General features: G+C 43.9%; 7 protein-coding genes across 8 annotated transcripts in view; 4 read left to right on the top strand and 3 right to left on the bottom strand.

The window, feature by feature from the left end:
- LOC136198506 (calcium-dependent secretion activator 1-like) lies at positions 1 to 9,533 on the bottom strand. Its single transcript, XM_065988469.1, has 28 exons — positions 9,325 to 9,533; positions 8,307 to 9,092; positions 8,170 to 8,250; positions 7,980 to 8,119; positions 7,848 to 7,926; positions 7,722 to 7,796; positions 7,617 to 7,672; positions 7,440 to 7,566; positions 7,256 to 7,389; positions 7,138 to 7,204; positions 6,965 to 7,079; positions 6,744 to 6,911; positions 6,499 to 6,635; positions 6,239 to 6,426; positions 6,082 to 6,189; positions 5,965 to 6,028; positions 5,793 to 5,916; positions 5,619 to 5,743; positions 5,416 to 5,569; positions 5,221 to 5,365; positions 5,024 to 5,173; positions 4,859 to 4,976; positions 4,772 to 4,810; positions 4,653 to 4,727; positions 4,517 to 4,600; positions 4,365 to 4,466; positions 4,215 to 4,316; positions 1 to 4,165 (listed from the first exon to the last, which is right to left on the bottom strand). The coding sequence occupies exons 1-28, from the start codon at positions 9,460 to 9,462 to the stop codon at positions 4,031 to 4,033; spliced, it is 3,816 nt and encodes a 1,271-aa protein (XP_065844541.1). The 5' UTR covers positions 9,463 to 9,533; the 3' UTR covers positions 1 to 4,030.
- Positions 9,175 to 11,032, top strand: LOC136198512 (proline-rich protein 5-like). 2 transcript variants are annotated; one of them, XM_065988478.1, is made up of 11 exons: positions 9,326 to 9,402; positions 9,453 to 9,472; positions 9,524 to 9,566; positions 9,617 to 9,700; positions 9,750 to 9,798; positions 9,860 to 9,917; positions 9,975 to 10,066; positions 10,120 to 10,195; positions 10,247 to 10,311; positions 10,358 to 10,530; positions 10,583 to 11,032. In XM_065988478.1, exons 6-11 carry the CDS (start codon positions 9,881 to 9,883, stop codon positions 10,932 to 10,934), a joined length of 795 nt encoding a protein of 264 aa, XP_065844550.1. In that variant the 5' UTR covers positions 9,326 to 9,402; positions 9,453 to 9,472; positions 9,524 to 9,566; positions 9,617 to 9,700; positions 9,750 to 9,798; positions 9,860 to 9,880; the 3' UTR covers positions 10,935 to 11,032. The 2 variants fall into 2 exon arrangements, with proteins under 2 accessions (XP_065844549.1, XP_065844550.1); XM_065988477.1 differs by having other exon boundaries at positions 9,175 to 9,472.
- On the bottom strand, positions 10,915 to 13,770 carry LOC136198510 (sorting nexin-33-like). Its single transcript, XM_065988475.1, has 17 exons — positions 13,652 to 13,770; positions 13,511 to 13,597; positions 13,391 to 13,465; positions 12,962 to 13,254; positions 12,802 to 12,901; positions 12,623 to 12,748; positions 12,453 to 12,567; positions 12,268 to 12,401; positions 12,114 to 12,214; positions 11,957 to 12,060; positions 11,812 to 11,892; positions 11,677 to 11,753; positions 11,536 to 11,625; positions 11,423 to 11,479; positions 11,307 to 11,364; positions 11,159 to 11,250; positions 10,915 to 11,105 (listed from the first exon to the last, which is right to left on the bottom strand). Exons 1-17 carry the CDS (start codon positions 13,733 to 13,735, stop codon positions 11,046 to 11,048), a joined length of 1,734 nt encoding a protein of 577 aa, XP_065844547.1. The 5' UTR covers positions 13,736 to 13,770; the 3' UTR covers positions 10,915 to 11,045.
- LOC136198509 (uncharacterized) lies at positions 13,769 to 16,153 on the bottom strand. Its single transcript, XM_065988474.1, has 2 exons — positions 14,745 to 16,153; positions 13,769 to 14,651 (listed from the first exon to the last, which is right to left on the bottom strand). Exons 1-2 carry the CDS (start codon positions 16,060 to 16,062, stop codon positions 13,912 to 13,914), a joined length of 2,058 nt encoding a protein of 685 aa, XP_065844546.1. The 5' UTR covers positions 16,063 to 16,153; the 3' UTR covers positions 13,769 to 13,911.
- LOC136198511 (methylthioribose-1-phosphate isomerase-like) lies at positions 15,365 to 17,377 on the top strand. The gene is made up of 2 exons (XM_065988476.1): positions 15,365 to 16,363; positions 16,413 to 17,377. Exons 1-2 carry the CDS (start codon positions 16,232 to 16,234, stop codon positions 17,343 to 17,345), a joined length of 1,065 nt encoding a protein of 354 aa, XP_065844548.1. The 5' UTR covers positions 15,365 to 16,231; the 3' UTR covers positions 17,346 to 17,377.
- Positions 17,377 to 19,104, top strand: LOC136198513 (dnaJ homolog subfamily C member 25-like). Its single transcript, XM_065988479.1, has 12 exons — positions 17,377 to 17,530; positions 17,585 to 17,673; positions 17,739 to 17,786; positions 17,850 to 17,904; positions 17,955 to 18,061; positions 18,115 to 18,186; positions 18,249 to 18,311; positions 18,358 to 18,422; positions 18,479 to 18,674; positions 18,734 to 18,799; positions 18,853 to 18,923; positions 18,981 to 19,104. The coding sequence occupies exons 1-12, from the start codon at positions 17,419 to 17,421 to the stop codon at positions 19,027 to 19,029; spliced, it is 993 nt and encodes a 330-aa protein (XP_065844551.1). The 5' UTR covers positions 17,377 to 17,418; the 3' UTR covers positions 19,030 to 19,104.
- LOC136198508 (centromere/kinetochore protein zw10 homolog) overlaps positions 19,105 to 21,396 on the top strand; it is a 12,396-nt gene continuing 10,104 nt past the window's right edge. The window contains exons 1-15 of the mRNA XM_065988473.1: positions 19,105 to 19,238; positions 19,295 to 19,421; positions 19,470 to 19,579; positions 19,660 to 19,740; positions 19,791 to 19,853; positions 19,899 to 20,046; positions 20,092 to 20,172; positions 20,221 to 20,269; positions 20,317 to 20,344; positions 20,397 to 20,454; positions 20,501 to 20,685; positions 20,735 to 20,798; positions 20,850 to 20,923; positions 20,973 to 21,238; positions 21,285 to 21,366. Of these exons, the coding sequence (XP_065844545.1) occupies positions 19,131 to 19,238; positions 19,295 to 19,421; positions 19,470 to 19,579; positions 19,660 to 19,740; positions 19,791 to 19,853; positions 19,899 to 20,046; positions 20,092 to 20,172; positions 20,221 to 20,269; positions 20,317 to 20,344; positions 20,397 to 20,454; positions 20,501 to 20,685; positions 20,735 to 20,798; positions 20,850 to 20,923; positions 20,973 to 21,238; positions 21,285 to 21,366 (1,524 nt within the window). The 5' untranslated portion in view covers positions 19,105 to 19,130. The remainder of the gene's footprint in view (positions 19,239 to 19,294; positions 19,422 to 19,469; positions 19,580 to 19,659; positions 19,741 to 19,790; positions 19,854 to 19,898; positions 20,047 to 20,091; positions 20,173 to 20,220; positions 20,270 to 20,316; positions 20,345 to 20,396; positions 20,455 to 20,500; positions 20,686 to 20,734; positions 20,799 to 20,849; positions 20,924 to 20,972; positions 21,239 to 21,284; positions 21,367 to 21,396) is intronic.

Genomic DNA, 21,396 nt, shown 5'->3' on the forward strand with positions numbered 1-21,396 from the left:
CGCAAAAGAAAAAGAGCTACGCTGTCATAGTAGATCTGCTGCGCGCCAGATACGTTCATAGCTTAATTTACCGTTCGTCTATAGTACTAGCGATTGATTTTTCGTTTTGTTGGTGTACGGTTGACGAAATCGAGCCTGATCACGCACCGCAACGATCAAAAGCAAAAATTCACGCCCAAAAAACCCAAAAAATTAGAGGCCGCAAAACAACAATTAAGCAAGGTCAGTCAACAAGCAAACACGATCAGAAGGAAAATTCACGTTCAACAACGATTGAACACGAATGATCGCTTTACTATTTCATGCCTCGCCTCAAATGAACGTGAAAATTCACGCCAAACAAAAAAATATAGGACGCAAAACAACAAGCAAAGTCAGTCAACAAGCAAAGTCATCAACAAATGGGATGCAAGTGCCTGCAACTCGTTGCGCGCGAGCGGCGCTTACGGTGCAGGCGCATGGAACGCCACTCGTACATAAAAGTAGAGTTGACGGGAACGCCCATTTGTCTGCAACTCGTTGGGTGTGAGCGGCGCTTACGGTTCAGGCGCATGGAACGCCACTCACGCATAAAATAGAGTTGACGGGAACGCCGGTACAAGTGTCTGCAACTCGTTGCGCGCTAGCGGCGCTTACGGTGCAGGCGCATGGAACGCCACTCGTGCATAAAAGTTGACGGGAACGAAAACACGATCAGAAGGAAAATTCACGTTCCAACAATTGAACACGAATGATCGCTTTACTATTTCACGCCTCGCCTCAAATGAACGTGATTTTAACGAAAATTCACGCCAAACAAAAAAATTAGAGGACGCAAAACAACAAGCAAAGTCATTCAACAAGCAAAGTCAGTCAAAACTGTAGATTTGCTTGCTATTTTGCTTCAAAACTGTTTTGCCCCTTATTTTGCTTCAAAACGGTAAATTTGCTTGTCATTTTGCTTCAAAACTATTTTGCCCCTTATTTTGCTTCAAAACGGTAAATTTGCGTGTCATTTTGCTTCAAAACTGTTTTGCCCCTTATTTTGCTTCAAAACGGTAAATTTGCGTGTCATTTTGCTTCAAAACTACTTTGCCCCTTATTTTGCTTCAAAACAGTAAATTTGCTTGTCATTTTGCTTCAAAACTATTTTGCCCCTTATTTTGCTTCAAAACTGTAAATTTGCGTGTCATTTTGCTTCAAAACTACTTTGCCCCTTATTTTGCTTCAAAACAGTAAATTTGCTTGTCATTTTGCTTCAAAACTGTTTTGCCCCTTATTTTGCTTCAAAACGGTAAATTTGCGTGTCATTTTGCTTCAAAACTACTTTGCCCCTTATTTTGCTTCAAAACAGTAAATTTGCTTGTCATTTTGCTTCAAAACTATTTTGCCCCTTATTTTGCTTCAAAACGGTAAATTTGCGTGTCATTTTGCTTCAAAACTACTTTGCCCCTTATTTTGCTTCAAAACAGTAAATTTGCTTGTCATTTTGCTTCAAAACTATTTTGCCCCTTATTTTGCTTCAAAACAGTAAATTTGCGTGTCATTTTGCTTCAAAACTACTTTGCCCCTTATTTTGCTTCAAAACAGTAAATTTGCTTGTCATTTTGCTTCAAAACTGTTTTGCCCCTTATTTTGCTTCAAAACGGTAAATTTGCGTGTCATTTTGCTTCAAAACTACTTTGCCCCTTATTTTGCTTTAAAACAGTAAATTTGCTTGTCATTTTGCTTCAAAACTATTTTGCCCCTTATTTTGCTTCAAAACGGTAAATTTGCGTGTCATTTTGCTTCAAAACTTTTTTGCCCCTTATTTTGCTTCAACACTGTAAATTTGCGTGTCATTTTGCTTCAAAACTATTTGCCTCTTATTTTGCTTCAAAACGGTAAATTTGCGTGTCATTTTGCTTCAAAACTGTTTTGCCCCTTATTTTGCTTCAAAACGGTAAATTTGCGTGTCATTTTGCTTCAAAACTGTTTTGCCCCTTATTTTGCTTCAAAACGGTAAATTTGCGTGTCATTTTGCTTCAAAACTGTTTTGCCCCTTATTTTGCTTCAAAACGGTAAATTTGCTTGTCATTTTGCTTCAAAACTGTTTTTCCCCTTATTTTGCTTCAAAACGAGAAATTTGCGTGTCATTTTGCTTCAAAACTGTTTTGCCCCTTATTTTGCTTCAAAACGGTAAATTTGCGTGTCATTTTGCTTCAAAACTACTTTGCCCCTTATTTTGCTTCAAAACAGTAAATTTGCTTGTCATTTTGCTTCAAAACTATTTTGCCCCTTATTTTGCTTCAAAACTGTAAATTTGCGTGTCATTTTGCTTCAAAACTATTTTGCCCCTTATTTTGCTTTAAAACTGTAAATTTGCTTGTCATTTTGCTTCAAAACTATTTTGCCCCTTATTTTGCTTCAAAACGGTAAATTTGCGTGTCATTTTGCTTCAAAACTTTTTTGCCCCTTATTTTGCTTCAAAACTGTAAATTTGCGTGTCATTTTGCTTCAAAACTATTTGCCTCTTATTTTGCTTCAAAACGGTAAATTTGCGTGTCATTTTGCTTCAAAACTGTTTTGCCCCTTATTTTGCTTCAAAACGGTAAATTTGCGTGTCATTTTGCTTCAAAACTGTTTTGCCCCTTATTTTGCTTCAAAACGGTAAATTTGCTTGTCATTTTGCTTCAAAACTGTTTTTCCCCTTATTTTGCTTCAAAACGAGAAATTTGCGTGTCATTTTGCTTCAAAACTGTTTTGCCCCTTATTTTGCTTCAAAACGGTAAATTTGCGTGTCATTTTGCTTCAAAACTACTTTGCCCCTTATTTTGCTTCAAAACAGTAAATTTGCTTGTCATTTTGCTTCAAAACTATTTTGCCCCTTATTTTGCTTCAAAACTGTAAATTTGCGTGTCATTTTGCTTCAAAACTATTTTGCCCCTTATTTTGCTTTAAAACTGTAAATTTGCTTGTCATTTTGCTTCAAAACTATTTTGCCCCTTATTTTGCTTCAAAACGGTAAATTTGCGTGTCATTTTGCTTCAAAACTTTTTTGCCCCTTATTTTGCTTCAAAACTGTAAATTTGCGTGTCATTTTGCTTCAAAACTATTTGCCTCTTATTTTGCTTCAAAACGGTAAATTTGCGTGTCATTTTGCTTCAAAACTGTTTTGCCCCTTATTTTGCTTCAAAACGGTAAATTTGCGTGTCATTTTGCTTCAAAACTGTTTTGCCCTTTATTTTTGCTTCAAAACTGTAAATTTGCTTGTCATTTTGCTTCAAAACTGTTTTGCCCCTTATTTTGCTTCAAAACTGTAAATTTGCGTGTTACTTTGCTTCAAAACTGTTTGCTCGTTATTTTAATGGGATGCAAGTGTCTGCAACTCGTTGCGCGCTAGCGGCGCTTACGGTGCAGGCGCATGGAACGCCACTCGTACATAAAAGTAGAGTTACGGGAACGCCCATTTATGGGGTGCAAGTGTCTGCAACTCGTTGCGCGTGAGTGGCGCTTACGGTTCAGGCGCATGGAACGCCACTCACGCATAAAATAGAGTTGACGGGAACGCCGGTACAAGTGTCTGCAACTCGTTGCGCGCTAGCGGCGCTTACGGTGCAGGCGCATGGAACGCCACTCGTGCATAAAAGTTGACGGGAACGCAAACACGATCAGAAGAAAAATTCACGTTCAACAACGATTGAACACGAATGATCGCTTTACTATTTCACGCCTCGCCTCAAATAACGTGATTTTAACGAAAATTCACGCCAAACAAAAAAAATTAGAGGACGCAAAACACGATCAGAAGGAAAATTCACGTCCCACAGCGATTGAACTTTGAACACGAGTGATTGGAAAGACATTTTACGCCCCCGCAACGTGATCAAAACGAAAATTCCCGCCCAAGGACAACAGAAAGAAACTTGACGTCAGACAGCAAGCGAGGGTCCCGCTCCCGCTCCTATATTCTTCTATAACCTTAGGGATTTTGTTTGTTTGTTTAATTGTATGCGTTTGTGGGAGTCGTGCAGTCATTGAAGAAGCATTATATATGTATGTACAAACTTTACTACTCGTCGCTCTCCACTTCGAGACTCTCTTCTGACGGTAGTTCCAGCTCGATTCTGCTCTGCACTATAGTGTAGAGCTGTGATTTCAATTGGGATTGCGAAAGCTCATACTCCAAAAAATTCGCTACTAAATTCTGAAGCCACAGATTAGACAGTCGCTTCTCTAATTGCTTTATCACGCACTTCCAGCAGTCGATGAATAAAGAAGATCTGCTCGCGTTGCAATGATCCCGTGCGCGGGTTGACGAAATCCAAAATTCTCTTCACCATAACATTGTACCAAGACTAATAAAAAAATAAATATTTGGAACAAAAAAGGAAAAGGGGACGAACCAGCATGAAATCTTGAAGTTCGTGGACAAACCAACATTCTAGCCGCCCCAAATTTCTATTTACAAACTGACTAAAGGGGTCTATTGATTCCATTTTGGGGGCCTAGGAAAACGCATTCAATCTAGGAGTAAACTACTCATACAGTCACGTACAATTATTCTACGAAAAGGCGAGAATAACGAGTCGCGATCGTATCTGCTCAGCTTTTCAAGAAGATTATTAATGTTTGAAGACAACTAAACAAAGAAATCTCTATTGATGAACTCAGGAAATGCCTCTCTTCTTCACCTGCAAGAGAAGACAAGCTTTCATCGTTTGCACGTGCCCAGAAATCGCTTCCCCAACATCGGATCGATATTTTTGCTAAAAAAAAAGTGAGAAATACGAAACAGAAACTGTGTTTTTACCTTGGAGGCAATAGAAGGTCTCTGACACAAAGGCAAAGCCTAAGAATGGATATTTAGTCCAGTCTATGCTTACGTCTATGCACCCACTTTTGTCTGAAGGTCTTGCACGGCTCCTATCATCGTGCAAACGCGCTGAGGCAAGAGATATCGCAAATCGCGACCAAACTCGCTTCTCTGATAGCAATTCATAAAGGCATCTTTAATCCTGGGAAATAAAAAATAGAAGAATTCTCATTGGAAAATATTGACTACTTTTCTGCAAGACTTTCGACAGTGTCAGCGGCTATTCGCACGACTCGAGTCTCCAGATGGGAACGAAAGTCTTCGTCCGGCCATTTGAGACACTCAACAAAGTCAAAAAGATCGGTTATCTTTTCAAGAAGATCGTGGGTCGCTTTCACACTGAAACAACATAAGAAAGGTGCCTTCTGTACTTTTCTTTGTCTTACTTCGCCACGTCTTCCCACGTTTCAGCGGCCAAATTGGCTCTCATCTCCCGCCCCATCTCCTCCTCTTGCTCCGTAAGATATTCCACGACTAGCGGTAGAAATAACTCCTGCATTTTCACGTGGGACTTACTGTTACACATCCTGTCTAAAATGAGCCTACATAACCCCAAAGCAGTCCCCTCCTTTCGCCCATACCTTCAACAAGATAGCAATTGACCTTATGAAAAAGAGTAAAAACATCCCACGATCCCTTTGGCCGCTCTACGACCGCCGCTTGTAGATCCCCATAGTATAACTCCCACAGGGTCGAATAGAAAGTGTCCAAGGCGGCAGGATATCGATTAAAAGCCTATATCAGTATCAAAACTACGCGGACCAGAACGACTTAGGTACCCTACGTCTTTGTAGAAGGATTCGACTTCCACGCAAGTCCAAATTATTCCATTGCTAAGCTCCATTAGATAGTCCAAGTTTCGCAGATCGGTTGAACTGTCCAGCTCCTCTACGCCGTTTAATTGGCACACTAAAAAATCGGCTTTTTCGGTTGAAATAATATTATACAGGCAGCTAACGTCTCTTCTCCACTTTCTTTGATTCCGACGCGTAGACGTTTAATCCAGCAGTTTTCAAGCAGACGGATATCTCGTGCTCAAGCGCAGCCATCTGTGCAGTAGACGATTTCTCAATAACCATTATCTAAATCCTTTTCATGGGCATGTTCTCTTCTCCTAGGAACATTTTTACTTTTTCCAGTAATGATAGGGTTCCCTTTAACGCTCCTTGGGGAAATCCGTAAGGAAAAATAGACCTGTCAAGACTATTACGTCTATGTCTACAAATCCTAAGCGATTTTTTGATTACCAAAAATTTCTAACGTTTCTCAATAAAATCATTTTCAAGTCGTCTTTGACTTTCGTAAATATTTTCACTTCTTCGTTGAGTACACTTCCAGTGTGACCGCTGTCAGGTCTATCAAAACGTAGACAAATAAAAATTTCGTCTTTTATCGTTATCGTACTTAAAGCCGTGTATGTGCGCCTCTACAAACGTGTAGCAGTAGTGAAAGAGACTCGGATCGACGATAGCGCCATTCCACGATCGCTCCACGAGCTCTCGCAGAGCGCAGAGCGTAAACTGACAAGCCCGGACCCCATATCGCGAGCAGTATTCTTCCAGAACAAATCGTTGCCCCGGAGAAAGCCAACCCTAATAAATAAATAAATAAATAAATAAAACCTATAAACGATTGTCTTGTTGTCTTTTTATAATAAAGTGTACCAAGCTGACTGTGCTTTCTTTGAATCTGTGATCGAAAACGCGGCTCAGTAACGTCGCAAATAGGGAATCGTGATCGAGCTGCGTAACGTCTGTCTGGAGGAAGTCGTCCAAGCCAAGCAACTGACTCGTGGAATCAACTACAAAAATCCTCACTCAAGGAGAAGCAAAGAGAATACGAATAGCAAAGGAAATCGAAAGAAAGGACCTGGGGTCTATAAACTACCCTCCAACGTCAATTTTCTCACCAGAAGCACTGGTCTTGAGTGGACGACGAACTGGAGTTGGCTTGTGCTGTTGGCCAGTGGCTCGATAGAGAGCCATGACCCATTGACTACGATCCCTATCGTCTTTGCATCCCATTATAAGACTATCTCCCTCTCTATCTGTCCTGAATTGAAACGTATAAGCGTCACCTATCCGAAAATCATTGATTTGGGAGTTTGAAAAGGAATTCGTATATAGAGACCCTCGAGATATTCCGTTTCGCAGTAATCCACCGTGAATCCTTTCAGTTGAAGAACGGTTTTGGGATCGCTGTGCCTTTCGTTGAAGGAGCACAGAGCGAATTTGAACGGAGTCACCTGCACACCAAATAGAGGGTAAGAAATAAACGATCTCCTTTTAATTAATTAATCTAACCTGGACAAGACAAAGATATCTCAATTTCCATTTTTTCCAGCACGTCGTTCCTTTGACGTACAAAAACCTAAGGCATTTATTTGTCTTCTATTTGCAATAAGCCGTACACACTCCTCACCCAGACTTCTTCATTGTATCAGGCCGATCAATTTTAGCTGAAGCGGTTATAAAGACTTTGTCTGACTGACCAAAGCAATCGGCCTTGTGTTTCTTAAGCATAACGGGATTCGTCGTAGTTGGAGTCAAAACAATCTACGTATACGTGACGATGGGATGAGATGCGTTCTCGCTTAGCCACGTACCTTCGCAAGTCTTTTATCTTCGGATCGAACTCCAACCTTTTCAAAGAAACCCGAACTCTCCGTATAGAGTTCAATGCAGACGTGTGGCCGTGGAACGGTTGTAGCGAAATTCCCCTCCGTTTCCCACCTAGGAAATCCACTCGAAACTAAATATCCTTAAAAAATCTGAGTGCATACACTGGACGATTTCCTTCCATTCGATCAGTCATCATTTTTTCCTGACAACCGTCGACCTAGGAGACCCCAAATGTGGACTAAAAACTTCGAAATTGTGTCACTGACTTTCATGACGGCGTAGAAGACTTTCTTGGCTGATAGATTGAGCAGGGACATGTCGCCAGCTTCTTGCACGACCACCTAAACTCAGCCCAATCTCAGATTAATAATTCGACAATAGGGAAAACCTACTTCGACGTTGAACGGCATCACTATATCTGATTTAGCTATTCCAGAATCGGATTCTGCAAACCGTTTCATAGCTAGTCGACTATAAAAAGAAGCAAGCCACTAGCATCGATTTTTATTGAGTTTCCTGCATACCGGTTTCTCATTGGCTGCCCTGATTGGCCTTTACCTCCTTTCGCATCGAGCAAACGCATCAAATTAGCAATGATCTCTACCTTTTCTCTCTTGTACAACGTTCCCATGCCGAGTTTAGTGAATTGCTGGTGAATTTTGTCCTAGGAAGGAACGCTGTTTCAAAGATCTCGGCATCGAAAGTGTTTCATACGACGTCTATTGCGTCCAAGGCCAAAGAGCGAGCTTCCAATTCTCGCCGCACAGCAGACGCTTGCTCATCATCGTGTCCTAACTAAAAGAAAAAAAAAACGCCTTAGGGTCTCCGTCAAAAATTCAATGATTTCTTACCTGAAACATATTAAAAAGAGACAAGTGCTCGACTTTCTTAACGCCCAGAACTTCTTGAAACATTTCGTAGAGTTGATCCGTATTCATCATGACGTTTACGCTGGAAAAAGTCGTCTCGTTTGACGTCGTCCGATGGACAATCTCTTTATCCAACGCTCCAATATTCAAATTCTGCATCCACACGTTCAGCACGCGCTCCATCGTCAAATTCGCCGACAATTCCAATTCGGATATAATCCGTTTCGCCATATTAGCAAATACGACGGAAAAATTATTCGTCGTCCAACCGCCAACGCGAACAATCGTCTCAACGTCGACGGACGTGAGAACGCGTTTGAGAAAAATCTCGACGGCTCCCAAAAACGCTTCGTCCGACTTCTCGTCGTCCGCATTCGCCAGCATCGTCTCGCAGTGGTGACGCAAGCGAATCAACTGGCTCTCCGTCGTTCGTTTCGGATAGCTTAGACTCTGATCGACGTGCTGGTCGTTTGCAAAGGGATAGGCGATGCAACGAGCGACGAGGACGTAGAGTTTGAGATGCAGTTTGTCGGATGGGTCGGGGGGTACGAGCGACGAGCGGCGCGACAGCGAGTCCGCCAGTTGCGGAGGAATAGGGGAAAGGAAGGTGCGGGATGTGCTGGAAATATTGTCGCCGCCGCCGCCGCCGCCGCCACCGCCGCCACTGATGACCGGCAACGGTGAAAATGGGCGGCCTAGATCATTGTCGGAACTTTCGCTGTCGTCGCGTTCGTCTTCGGATGATGATTGGGCAATCATGGCCTGATGCTAAAAATGATAATCTAACTTTAGTGCCATCAACGTCATGCGCTTTTATTTTGCGGAGACTTGGAGGCTGTGCCCATGGGCCCACTAGCTGGACGCCGTCTCGCTCTCTTACAGCCTTCGTCGTGGCTGTTTCGTTCTCGAGAGTGCGTGGGAATGTGTGGGAAGAGATCGGTATCGCGCATATCGCTCTCGCTAGGACAGTGTCTCTTCGCCTGTATCTATAGGTTCTTACCTTGTCTCGGACGAGTAAAACGACGTTGAAGAACGACCTAATACAGGCAGTTCCGTTCTCTAACACGAAAGCAGGGAGGTGATAACGCACGCTGACAAAGAACGTAGATCTATCATGGCCAGTTCTAGCGATTCCCATGCCATTCAGCGTAAGAAAAGCCACGCGTGGTGCTGAGAAACCAGTCTACGTTTCGCTCTAGCGTCGCCGGGAGTGAGTAGGCTGAACAACGAAGACTGGAATAGGTCGAAAAAATATAATAGCCTGGAACCTAAGACTGAAAGAGAAATTTCAGGGTGCAGAAGGCCGTTACGACTCTCTTTCAGCAGAGACAGACAAACATTAACTTTGATTTGGAATCGCTTCGAGTCCAACTGAGGTTAGATTTTAATTTCATTTTGATGAGTATCAAATTTTTGTATGTGAAGTAATCTTCTGAAATCGGACGTACGAGAATTTATTCCGCAGTATTATCAGGTTAATCAATTTAGACCTTATCTGTTTTGTCGCGTGAAGTAAGACAATAAATAATACGTAGGAACATTTGCTAAAGAAAGGCATGATCATTTTGCGAGAAGCTGTCAAGGAAGAGACAGGCATGTAGTTCCGTAGAAAAACGGCTTTTTCTCTTCTCTTTACCTCTGCATTTCCAGGTATTGCTCTCTTGAAAAAACTAGCTCAGCTTTGGGAGCGTTTCTTCTGCATTATCCTTCCCAAATTGCAAGCGATATTTTGCCCTATTGAAGTGCAGTAGCTAGACTTTTTGAAAAGGATTTAGGCCGAAATTTGTCCTCACAGGTTCTCAATTGTTCCGTTCAGTCACTGACCCTGCTAAGTTTTCGCGATATAATTGTTCTAAAAACGAAATTGGACGGTAGCAGTTGACATATATAAATCACTTTAGTCTCAATACTTAATTTTGAAGAGGCATTGAGAGAACAAGAGGGAAACGTACCTCCAAGAATCAAGCAAATGCTCCTTGTTCTCCAAGTAATACTTTTGACCTACGAAACGACATTTATACTCACTTTTTTAGGGGGTGAGAGAATCGCCTCCAACTGAAAATCTTATCAAACTCGAGTCCATGGTAGGACTCGTTGTGAGACCCTATCTGAGACCCAGTTTCCTGTCTCACGCCTACACTCAGAATCGGAGCGAGAAACACCGCTTCAAAACCTCTCAATCCGAAACTGGAACGCAGCACCCACAGTAAGAAAAATACCGAAAATCGCAAATGATATATATATGTTTATATGTGTAGTGTTCTTCACGGAGCTTTGAGTATCCCTGGTGCCCCTACTGGCGTTTCTACCGCCACTCCACTACGGCACACGTCATCGAGCGGCACCATTAATCCCATACATCGATCACGCAGCTATTCAGTCCACGAAATCATCCCCAAAGCGAGTCGCCTTCATGCAGGCGGGGGTAGCAGCGGCGGAGGAAGCAGCAGAAGAAGCAACGAAGCTATCCCCGATGCTATCTATAAGGAATTCGTCAAAGGATCGACGCTGTCATTGGACGAATTGTCGACGCGCCCGCAGAGATTGTCCAAACAGCAACGAGCGGAAATACTCGCCGAATTCAGCGATCTCAAATCGACTGTAGTCTAATAATACGTGGAAACGAACGCCCAATAGTTAATTTTTCGAGTTTAAAAGCCAGTTCTTAGGTAGTTAGTCGAGTGTGTACAAAAATACTATGAAACGAGCGCCTCCTCCTTCTCAGTATTCGGTTGTGACTTGGTCGTAGTTTTGGAGCGATTCAGTGAGCTTGCTGATGATCTGTGGGATTTCTATTGCTATGCGAGTGTCTCGTGTCTGCGTGCGTGTCTTACGGATTGATGGAACGCGATTTGCTCTTTAAGAAAGTGGGTCATTAGTTGCTTGAAATCGGCCACGCGTTCTCGCTGAAAGTGATTAATTTCAGCTACGAAAGAAAACCGGTCTTACCCCCTTGGGACTACTTTGCTGATTCCCACGCACCTAAAGCGACGGCCGAAACGGCGTTCGTTCTTCCTTTTACATCAGCTACTTCTTGATCCTATATATATTATAGAATAGGGGTGCTTCTGTCCTAATAATAAGGCCTTGATGCTTACACTTGTCTTGCCCTCTTCGACTAGTTTCTCGCATTCTTGCACTTTTCCAACAGCACCCTTTCAAAGCCCCATTACTACCAAAGTGCCTAGAGAAACCCCGGACTCCCACCCACCTTGTGCACTTGGACTATATCAGGAAAGGAGGAAAGCAAACCGACGTATTCCTTTACGCCGTCAATCAGGGGAATCAAATCGTTCTTAGGCTGAACCCCCCCATTGATCTATTGTACACACGCGCGATCTCTGTCTCTCACCTGTTCTTCATACGCTAGGGCAATGTTGGAGTACGTTTGGCCCGTGTGAATGATGGCTTTAGTCAAATCAGGAGAATCTGCTTACGCAAGACCAGTTTAGTTAATTCTTTTTAATAGACTTTAGGAAAAAATTACGAGATTGTTTTTGATCACTCTCAAAGCACGTTCCAAGAGAGTGGAGACTCGTTCCTAACTTCTGAAACTCTCTCTTGAACGCTAAAGTGAGAGCAAAGGGTGTATATTATAAAATATCTAGCTATAATGCAAGGCTGAGACTTACGGCCTGATACTTTTTCGCAGTGATTTGTCAACTTGTCTTTCAGCGATAGCAACGTTTCGTCCATGTGACGAGAAAATCGTCCAAAATTCTCCACTTCCTGGTCACTAAGAAGATAAAATCGAGAAGCTATCTAAGGTATTTCTTATCCAGGTCTAACCTATTCTCTAGCGACAAACTGGGAACGGATTCTAGAGCGAGAAAGAACGCTGATCCAACTACAGTATCCTTTTCCGCTTTTCTTTTTCCGGCCTTCCACTCCTAAATTTGCATAACAGGTCTGAAATTTTTATGAATTTTTCTCTCTCTTTTGCCTTTTCGCTGTCGCCACTTGTGAGGAAATGATCCAGAACGGCGCACTGTGATATCACCGGGTGCCTAGCAACGCGATTGAGCCAAATTTCAAGCTTTTCTCGACGCTTTTCAATGAACTCCTCCCCATAGCGACCTATAGCCACATCCCACATAAATAATAATAATGAAATAATGATTAATGTACCGGAGTACTGCTTGTCTGGAAGAGGCGGAACAACGAGCATCGTAAACTTCTCCACAAGCCGATCATGCAACCAATCAAAGTGCTTGAACCGTCGGCTCACGGAAGCAACACCACGCTTAATTAATTAAGAAACTAATGTATATGTATATTAATCTTTGATATAGTCTCACTGAAGTGGAAACTTGATAGGCGGTAAAACTCTTTATTCCCTTATATTTGCTCTTCTTGGTTGGCTCGGATATGGCGCACGTGTAGTGATCGCCACGAAATTGCCACGAGGGGCAATGCAACGTATCCTAGCCCGACAAAAAAATTCAGATATCTCGATTTGAAGAAGAGGACCCCTCACCAGTCCAATCGCCAGCTTATCGGAACTCTTCAGCTGAATTTTCAGGCTCACCGAACCAATAACAAAAGCCTCGCCACCCGATTTCACAAAGGACGAGAATCTAAGTCGATTCCAAATCGTAGAAAAAAAAAAGTTATTGACAAAAATAATATTTCTCGACCTGTTGATGTTCTTTCGTATCGTCCCCGTACGCGAAATCGTTGTCGAGCCGCGTCGACTCGGCGACGTTAAATTGAAGTTATTTGGGTCGGAAGAGGCGACAGGGATAGCGGAGGCGGCGGCGGGGACAGCGGCGGCGGCGGGGGGACCGGAATCCTCTACGTCATCGTCCCAGTCATCCCAGTTCTCGTCTCCCGCGCCCGAATCGACGTGAATGTCGGGAATCGCCGCCGATGCGACGGGAGGAGCGGCCGCGGCGGCGACCGGGGCGGGATTTGAACCCAAATCGAGCAGCTATGTAGAAACAGTACGCGTCGAGACACGCCCACTAAGAGGGACGAAGTTCCCCGAACTCGGAATAACACCCCCCTAACTGAATCTCGCGACGGTTTCTATCTATTTCGTTTATTTGCTTTCTATCGCGTCGTACTTCGACGTAGGTTTCGGGAAATAGACCGGAGGCGCCGTTCGCTGCAATTCCTTCCCACCATCCGTCGCCGAGGTCCTGAAAAACGGCTCGTTTGTTGCTGTGAGTGACAAGGGAGCTAACCTGTCGTATAATCGTGACGACTTCGCCTTCGGTTAGCACCAGTTCGCCCGCGGATGGGTCACCTTCAAAATCGTAGAGCAGTCTTGCCTAAGAGAAAGCCGTGAGGGCAGGAAAAAGCAAAAAAACTACAATTTAGCTAACCCGCAGAGCCATTATCAATGTATTGGACGCAAATTCGAGCCGATTCGCGAGCGTCCACACCCTTAGCGCACTTACGATACACATTGGCACGTGGAGAATTTAATCAATTAACGTCGCTTTTCGGTGTCGTTAAATTCGATATAGATGAAAAAGAAGCAAGTTTTTATAAAAGTAGACTAGAAAAAGATAGACTAGCAGAATGAAAACAACCAAAACAAATCGGTCGATAAACAGTAACAGTAGACAGATAATTTTTTTTCTTATGACATGACCTGAGTGAGCGTTTTCCTCTGAGGAAAGTCGCCCTTGCTAATAGCTATATGAAATCGGACGGCATGAATTTCTCTCATGCCAATATCACGCAGTGCTTCCATATCGCATTCAACGAGCCAATAACCCTCCACGTCAAACTCTCGAAACGCGTCTTCGTACTTTTCTAGCCCACACCCGCGCAGCAATTTCAAAACCTCATCTCGACTAAAGCCAGCTAAGCATTCAATAGGATCCTTGTCATCATAAATACGCGATGATGATGATGATGATGACGACGACGGCTTTTCTCTTTCACTCTGCTCGAGATAAGCCTTCAGCATTTTTTTCCGCGTCTCTTCCTTTCTCAGCTCGTTTTCCAATCTCGTTAACTCGTCTTTGAGAGCAGTATCTCTCACCATGGAAACGTAGCCGCCGCCTTCAGACATTTTGTAAGGGGGAGGGCGCGGAGGCCCAGGAGAGGAAGGGGCCAAGCGAGAGCGAGGAGACAAGGGACTTCCGCCGCCGGGTGGAGGCGGAGGAATTGGACGACGCAGTCTACTTCCCGGACTTCCCGATGGACTATTCGACGGACTACCTGTAGGCGATTTTTCCTCGCTACTTCGTCTCAGCAAGAAATTCAGACCCTTCTTCATCATTGATTTCGCCGCGGCTGTTTTCGATTTCCCCGCCGTTTGATGAGGAAGATTAAACGATTCCCCGCGTTGAACCCTGGGGGGGTGCGGTTGCACTAAAAACAAACGTAAGTACACACCCGGCTTCCTATAGATATCATCATGCATTGGACGCATTTTCAAGGTGGTAGAGCCCCCCTAGTACTTACGTGGTGACCGTTGAGGAACGGGAGGCGCTGGCGCTTCAGCTGGCTTCCCAATATCTTCCAATTGCTTCAGCCGCAAGACTGATGCGTCAGACAGCTGCGATCTCATCGCCAGCTCCAACATTCTCCAACACAAACCCTCCAACTTCAAATTCATCTTCGATTTGCGTAACTTCAAAGAACTGCCGCTGTTCGCCTCGTCGCAAACGACGTCATAGAAACGCGTTTCGCCAAGATCCATGGTCCTAGGACCAACTTCGCATTCACTAGTATACTTCCTACCACCAGAATGGGGCTGAAAGAACATCCCAACGCGTTGATAGTCGGCCGCTTTAATCAATTGATAATTCAAAGCCCCGGCGTTAACGGATATCAATTTAGAGCTGACTTTCTCGTTTAGCGGCACTTTAACGAGAGGAAACAGATCTCGATAAGCTGATAAATCCGCTTCAGGGGGCCCAATTTTAGAAATAGCTGTAAAATCGACGAGCCCGTACAAAAGATAATAGGGATCTTCGTCGGATTTTCGCCCGGGACTTCCCTCGAGAAATCGCAAAGGGGATTCGTCGTAGACTTCGAGTGCAAAAACGCGTTGGGATTTGTTCAATTCGCTAGCTATAGCGTAGTAACGTTTCGCGTAGCGTTTCAGACGAAGCGGAACGGGCAGTTCCGGCACGTGCCTGAGTCCGCCGCGCGCCGCTTTGCGTCGCAGGTGCATACGCGCGCGCATGGGTAGCGCGCGCGCGTAGACGAGCTCGCAAGGGAGGTAACGTTCGTTTGAGGGCGCCGTTAGCGTGAAATTCGCCTCCAAGTCGGCGGGAACTCGATATTGTTCTATTGCTTTCGTTTGGGTCATGTGATTGAAGTAGTGCCGGGTCGCGCGAACGAAAACGCTTCCGTATTCGTCGCGCTCCGTCTCGCCGAATTCGATAAGATCGTCTTCGTCGATTTGGAGCCCATCGGGGAGGAGGAGAGCGACGGTCGCGTAGACGGGCCCCGGTTGGGGATTCGCGCTAATCACGTCGCGCGCCGTGCGATATCTCGTGTCGTCGAGCTTGGGATTTGTAGGAAGGGGTTCGAAAAGAACGCTCGAGTTGAGCGGTATTCGTATCTCGCGTCCGTCCGATTCTTTTTCCGCCGATATCACGTCGTCTTGCGCGACGAAGTGGATGCGTATTCGCGCGCCGGCGCTAATCGATTCGGCGTCCGTGGGGCCGTCGAAACCTTCGACGACCGTCAAATCGGTGGGGAGGCTGTGACGTTCGAGAATATCGCGCAGGCGCAGTTTTTGGCCGGGGAGAACTGAAAGCGGTGTTGCCATGTCCTCTGACTGACGACAGGGAACTGCACCGTGAAAGCGAAGTCAAAGTGAGACTGTTTTCTGTCGAACAGAGGTCCCGGAGAGCCGCACTTTAGTCCTAATCTAATTGAGCTGTTGTGTATGCCACACCCACGAGCTAAACGACCACCCAACCAGTAGTGCGCTAAAAATGAGTTTGGAAGCTATTCGGTACAAAAACGGCCGCTTAGATGTTCTTGATCAGCTTCAGCTGCCACTAAAGAGCGTCTACGACCACGTAGCTACAGTACAGGATGGATGGGAGGCTATTCGACGAATGAAAGTAAGGTTTTGGCGCTACGATAGGTCTTCACGTGCATTTCCGCCTTCAGGTTCGCGGAGCGCCGGCTATCGCTATCGTGGGAGCGCTTAGCGTTGCCGTCGAATTGCAGGAGCGCAATTTTGCGACTGCTGAATCTGTTTCCCAGTTCGTGTCGACGAGTTTCGATCATTTGCGGACGTCGCGACCGACGGCCGTCAATCTCTTCAACGCCGCCGATTATTTCACGAGCAAGGCCGCTTCGCTCGCTAAAGATCATCCCGAAGACCCCGAAAAAGTCAAATCGGCTCTCGTCGAAGAGATCGAAGCGATGATGGATAAGGATTTGAAGGATAACAAATCCATCGGCGAACACGGCTCTTCGGCGATAGCAACGCGCACGCATGCGCCAACGCGCGTGCTAACCCATTGCAATACCGGTTCCTTAGCAACGTTCGGATTTGGAACGGCATTGGGTGTAATCCGGGCCCTGCACGAAAAGCGCCTTCTGGAGCGCGCCTACTGCACAGAAACGCGGCCATACAATCAAGGCTCAAGACTCACTGCATACGAATTGGTCTATGATCAAATCCCAGCTACTCTCATAGCAGATTCCATGGTTTCTGCGCTAATGCAATCCAAATCCATATCAGCTGTTGTAGTAGGTGCTGATAGAATCGCTTCTAATGGGGATACAGCTAATAAGATTGGAACGTATCAGCTAGCTATTGCTGCCTCGTATCACAATGTTCCATTCTACGTTGCAGCTCCTTCAACTTCAGTTGATTTAAATTTGAAATCTGGGGCTGATATTCCCATTGAAGAGCGACCACCTGACGAGCTTTTGTCCATTCAAGGCATTAGAATTGCAGCACCAGGAATTCACTGTTGGAATCCAGCTTTTGACGTCACTCCAGCTAGACTTATTACAGGCGGTATTATTACGGAACACGGTATCTTTGAACCGAGCCAATTGGCTGAAAAACTTAAATCAGTTGGGGATTAGACTAATTGGTTAGCATGAGGTCACGTGAAAGAGTGTACGTAGTAAGTGCGACGCGCGTTAATTAATATCCTCAATGCGATTGACTTGGAAAACCGTCATTTGTACCTTTTTCTGCGTCGCTTCGAGTTTGCCGGACGATGGTCTTATAGGAGGACTCTACTGCGGTCACGAAAACTGCTACGATGGTAAATCTTTCGGCTAGATCGCCGTCTTTTGTCGAGCGAAATACGTCTGCGCAGTTTTGGACATATCGAGAGACGCAGACAAAGCCGAACTCGGCAAAGCGTATCGAAAGCTAGCGAGAAAATATCACCCGGATCGAAATAAGGTAGAAAACGAAGCGAAAGCCCATTTTTTTGAAGCGACTCCGCCCACCGTCTTTTCACACGCAAGGATCCCGGCGCAGAAGAGAAATTTCTTCAAATCGCCAACGCTTACGAAGTATTTAATAATTGACGTCGTTTTATGACGTCACAAAATCATGACATCATCATTTTTTTCAAGATATTAAAAGATGACGAAGCGCGAAGAGACTATGATTACATGCTCGACAATCCCGGTATTATAGTGCAACTGATACAAGTAGCTAGACTGAACTTGCCGCTGCAGAGGAATATTATGCGCATTACTATCGCTATTATCGACGTCGTGTGGCGCCCAAAGTCGACGTTCGCGTTGTCATAGCAGGAGTCATAACGTTTGTTTCCGTGTTTCAGGTGAGGGGGTGGGGTCTTTTACGCGTTTCAGTTGGTGTACCGGACGTTTTTAGTATCTTCACCGATTTTGGCGGTACAGAGATGCGGTGAGATATCTGCTTGAACAGCCAAAGTATCGTTCTAAGGTACAGAGAGGCCTGGGGGAAGAATAGGCTTAATTAATTGTAAGGGATTTATTATATATCAGGCTATTGAAGTTGCTAAGAGTAAGGGTCTTATGGACAGTATTAGGCGTCGAAAGAGACCAAAAGTACGAGAGAAAAAATTAGCTCAATTTTTAATTATTTATCAATAAGGAAGAAATTAAAGCCGAAGAAGAGGCAATTTTACGTGAAGTTATTGAAGAAACAGTCGATATTAAGTATGTCTCCTCAAATTCAAATTCAGAGTCTCACGTTTCCATACTTTGTCGCGTAGAGGAGGCTATAGTAAGCCTCGACTGGTGGACGTGCTGTGGGTTCAAATACTGCTCAGTCCCTTTTACATTTTTAAATATTTTTACTGGCTTGTCATGTGGCAATGGAAGTATCGAATCAAGGGCTTAGACTACGAAGACGAGGACCAGTCCTATCTTACAAGAAAAGCGTTGAAATTGACGCAAACTCAGTGGGAAGTAAGGCTAATATCATAACAGAACACGAGAACAGGGAAAGAGAATTATATTATGTATAGAGTGTTGGTAATGAAAAGCAAATAGAGTTTGTTCAGAAACGCCTTTGGATTGGGGAAAATTACGCCGTTAGAATTGATTTTAGACTCGCAGGACGTTTCTTATGGGTTTATTTATGTAGGCTTTTATTAAAAAGCAGGAGGAAGAGGCTAGAGTAAAGAACGCTGAAAGTAGCAAGTTTCGTAGATATCGGTTAGAATTCCTCAATTAATTAATTAATTTATTTATATAAGAACTTTTTCTTTATAGACGCTTTATGAAATATCACGAACCAGGCCCACTTATGGAAGCGGAATAAACAGGGACGATGCCTTGCGTTTTTTTGGCATACGATTGTTACAGTACAGTATTACCGTATTTATCCGGAAGTCTTCGCGCGCGCGCGCTAAAGAGAGAAAAATGGCGGACTCTTTGCTTGCCGCTGTTTTAGGCAAATCGAGCCGTTTCGTTCGAGAGGACCTCGATATTCTTATCAAGCAATTGTCGAAGAAAGCGGACGCAATAAAGGTTAGATAAAGAAGCTGTTTCGGCGGAGAAAAACGAACTTGTTCGTCGCGACTCAGAGCGAAATCTACGATCTCGTCAAGCAGCGTCGACAGGAATTCGAACAAGTGTACGCCGACACGGAAGAATGGCGTCAGAAGATCAGCGATCTCGTTCGCGAAAGAGAACGCCTAGCCGATCGAATCGAGGAAAGAAATCGATAAAAACGACTCTTATTAGGTGAAATTCCGCTGCAGAACGAACTGATTGGGAAAGTTATTGAAGCGACGGATCGAAAGAAAGTACTAAAAGCCGAAGTTCAAACAATTGACGACGAATTGAATGTATTGGATCATTTGTGCAAGGCAAGTGGGAAGATTAGAGTAGAGAGACGTCTTTAGGCCTTAGAGTTGGATTATTAGAAAAGATCATTTTTTTGTGCTAGATTCAAGATCAACTTGAAGCGTTTCCTGCTGATTTTCAGTATGGAAATTTCTTACTTATAGCTGAAAGACTAAGAGACATGGTACATAGATAGAAATCACGCAGAACCTTTTCTCTAATATTCTCCTAAAGGAAAGTGATATGTCTAAAGCGTTGAATGCAGGCTGTAGCCAAGAGATATACGATACAGTTCATGTAAGTCTTTTAGCGTAAAGATATTGCATTTATAGTTTTTCGTAGTTGGAGTGGGTAGATCAGAAGAGTCGGCTTGTAGAGAAACTACGAGAATTGTGGCTGAAGTCTGTCACATGGAAGGGGTTGGGAGATGAAGAGGAGCACGTTGAAGTGCCTCCTGTTCAACTCATTGTCAAACCAGCTGTGTCAAATGGTGAGAAAGATGAGTTTTGTACAGGAGGATTATTCGTTTTTTCAGCTGGTTCCGTTTTGCCTTTGTGTGATCTTCTTCTGGCATTGGACTACTTGGGAGAAATGGAAAAAGTCGTGAAGAGCTTCCGTACGCTTTTATTTCATTTTCCTACTATCCGTACACGCTTGTTTATAGGAGAAAAAATTTGGATTCATTGCATGGATCACACCGTCGAAAATCAAAGGTATTTTATACCTCTAGTTTCACTATATTAGCTCTAACGTTTTATAGAATCAAACCCATATCCAACCTCAATCAAGTATCAACGTCTAAAGCAACAGCACTATTTTTTCTGACGTAATAATTCTAAGGGTTTTGTTCTATGCTTCAAAAAAACGACAGCGTCACAAAACAAATTTGAAACACCTGGTATTTTTCATCTAGAAAAGAAGAAGGAGCTTATCCTTTTCTCTAGGAATTCTCTATGAAAAACTCCTCGTCATTTTCAAATTCGTTCGCGAGATCTTTTCCAGTTCTGAGAAGGATCACGCGGCGAGTAGAAGAGCAGCTGAACTGTTTGGCAGTGGCGTATGGCCTAGCATTGTCGAGTCAACCATCAAAAAAGCAATCAAGCCAGCCACACCAAGTCACATAAAAGAGGCAAGCAATCCAATCAATATAGGTACATTTTTATTAGAGTTTTTCTCAGTTGGATACGTTTCAAGTTGTCGTGAAGAACACTAGGGATTTTGAAGCCACTCTTGCAGAATACGGTGACCCAGGAAGTGAGTTAATCAACTATAGGACTAGTTTTACTTTTCTAGGCTTTATTCCTCACGATACAAACGAATTGAGTGAGTACGCGACCGAAATTCGATCTCAATATGGCAATAAAAAGGCGAGAGAACATATCTATGGTCTCCAAATGAATTATTTTGAAGTATTAGTGTCAAGATGCTCTATCCAGAGCAAGAGACATTCTCATGTCGGCTGATCATTCAGTAATCAATACGGATGAGGAGTCTAGTTTGGGTGAACTTCTTCCTTTGGAACGAACGGTTGTCAGTGGAAGTTTGCCGCCTGGATTGGATGAGAGTGTCTTGAATCCGAAATCTTTTCAATTTCCCGCTTGTCAGATTAGTGAATGGGTGAAAAATTTCATGGATTTTGTGTATGAGACGTTGATGGAAGCGACGGAATCCGCTGGAGAAGTGTAAGAATGATTAGGGATTATCCTTCTTTTTAGCATTTAGCTTTAGAGCAATGAACCTGTTTGCATCTGTGAGAAATATGATTGATCTGTTTTACTACTTAGCTCCGAATCAGCATAAGAAAACCCAGGTAGGATAGGGCTATTTTTCCCCCTCTTTT

The sequence above is a fragment of the Oscarella lobularis genome, chromosome 19 (assembly GCF_947507565.1).
Source record: "Oscarella lobularis chromosome 19, ooOscLobu1.1, whole genome shotgun sequence".
NCBI classification, from domain to species: Eukaryota; Metazoa; Porifera; class Homoscleromorpha; order Homosclerophorida; family Oscarellidae; genus Oscarella; species Oscarella lobularis.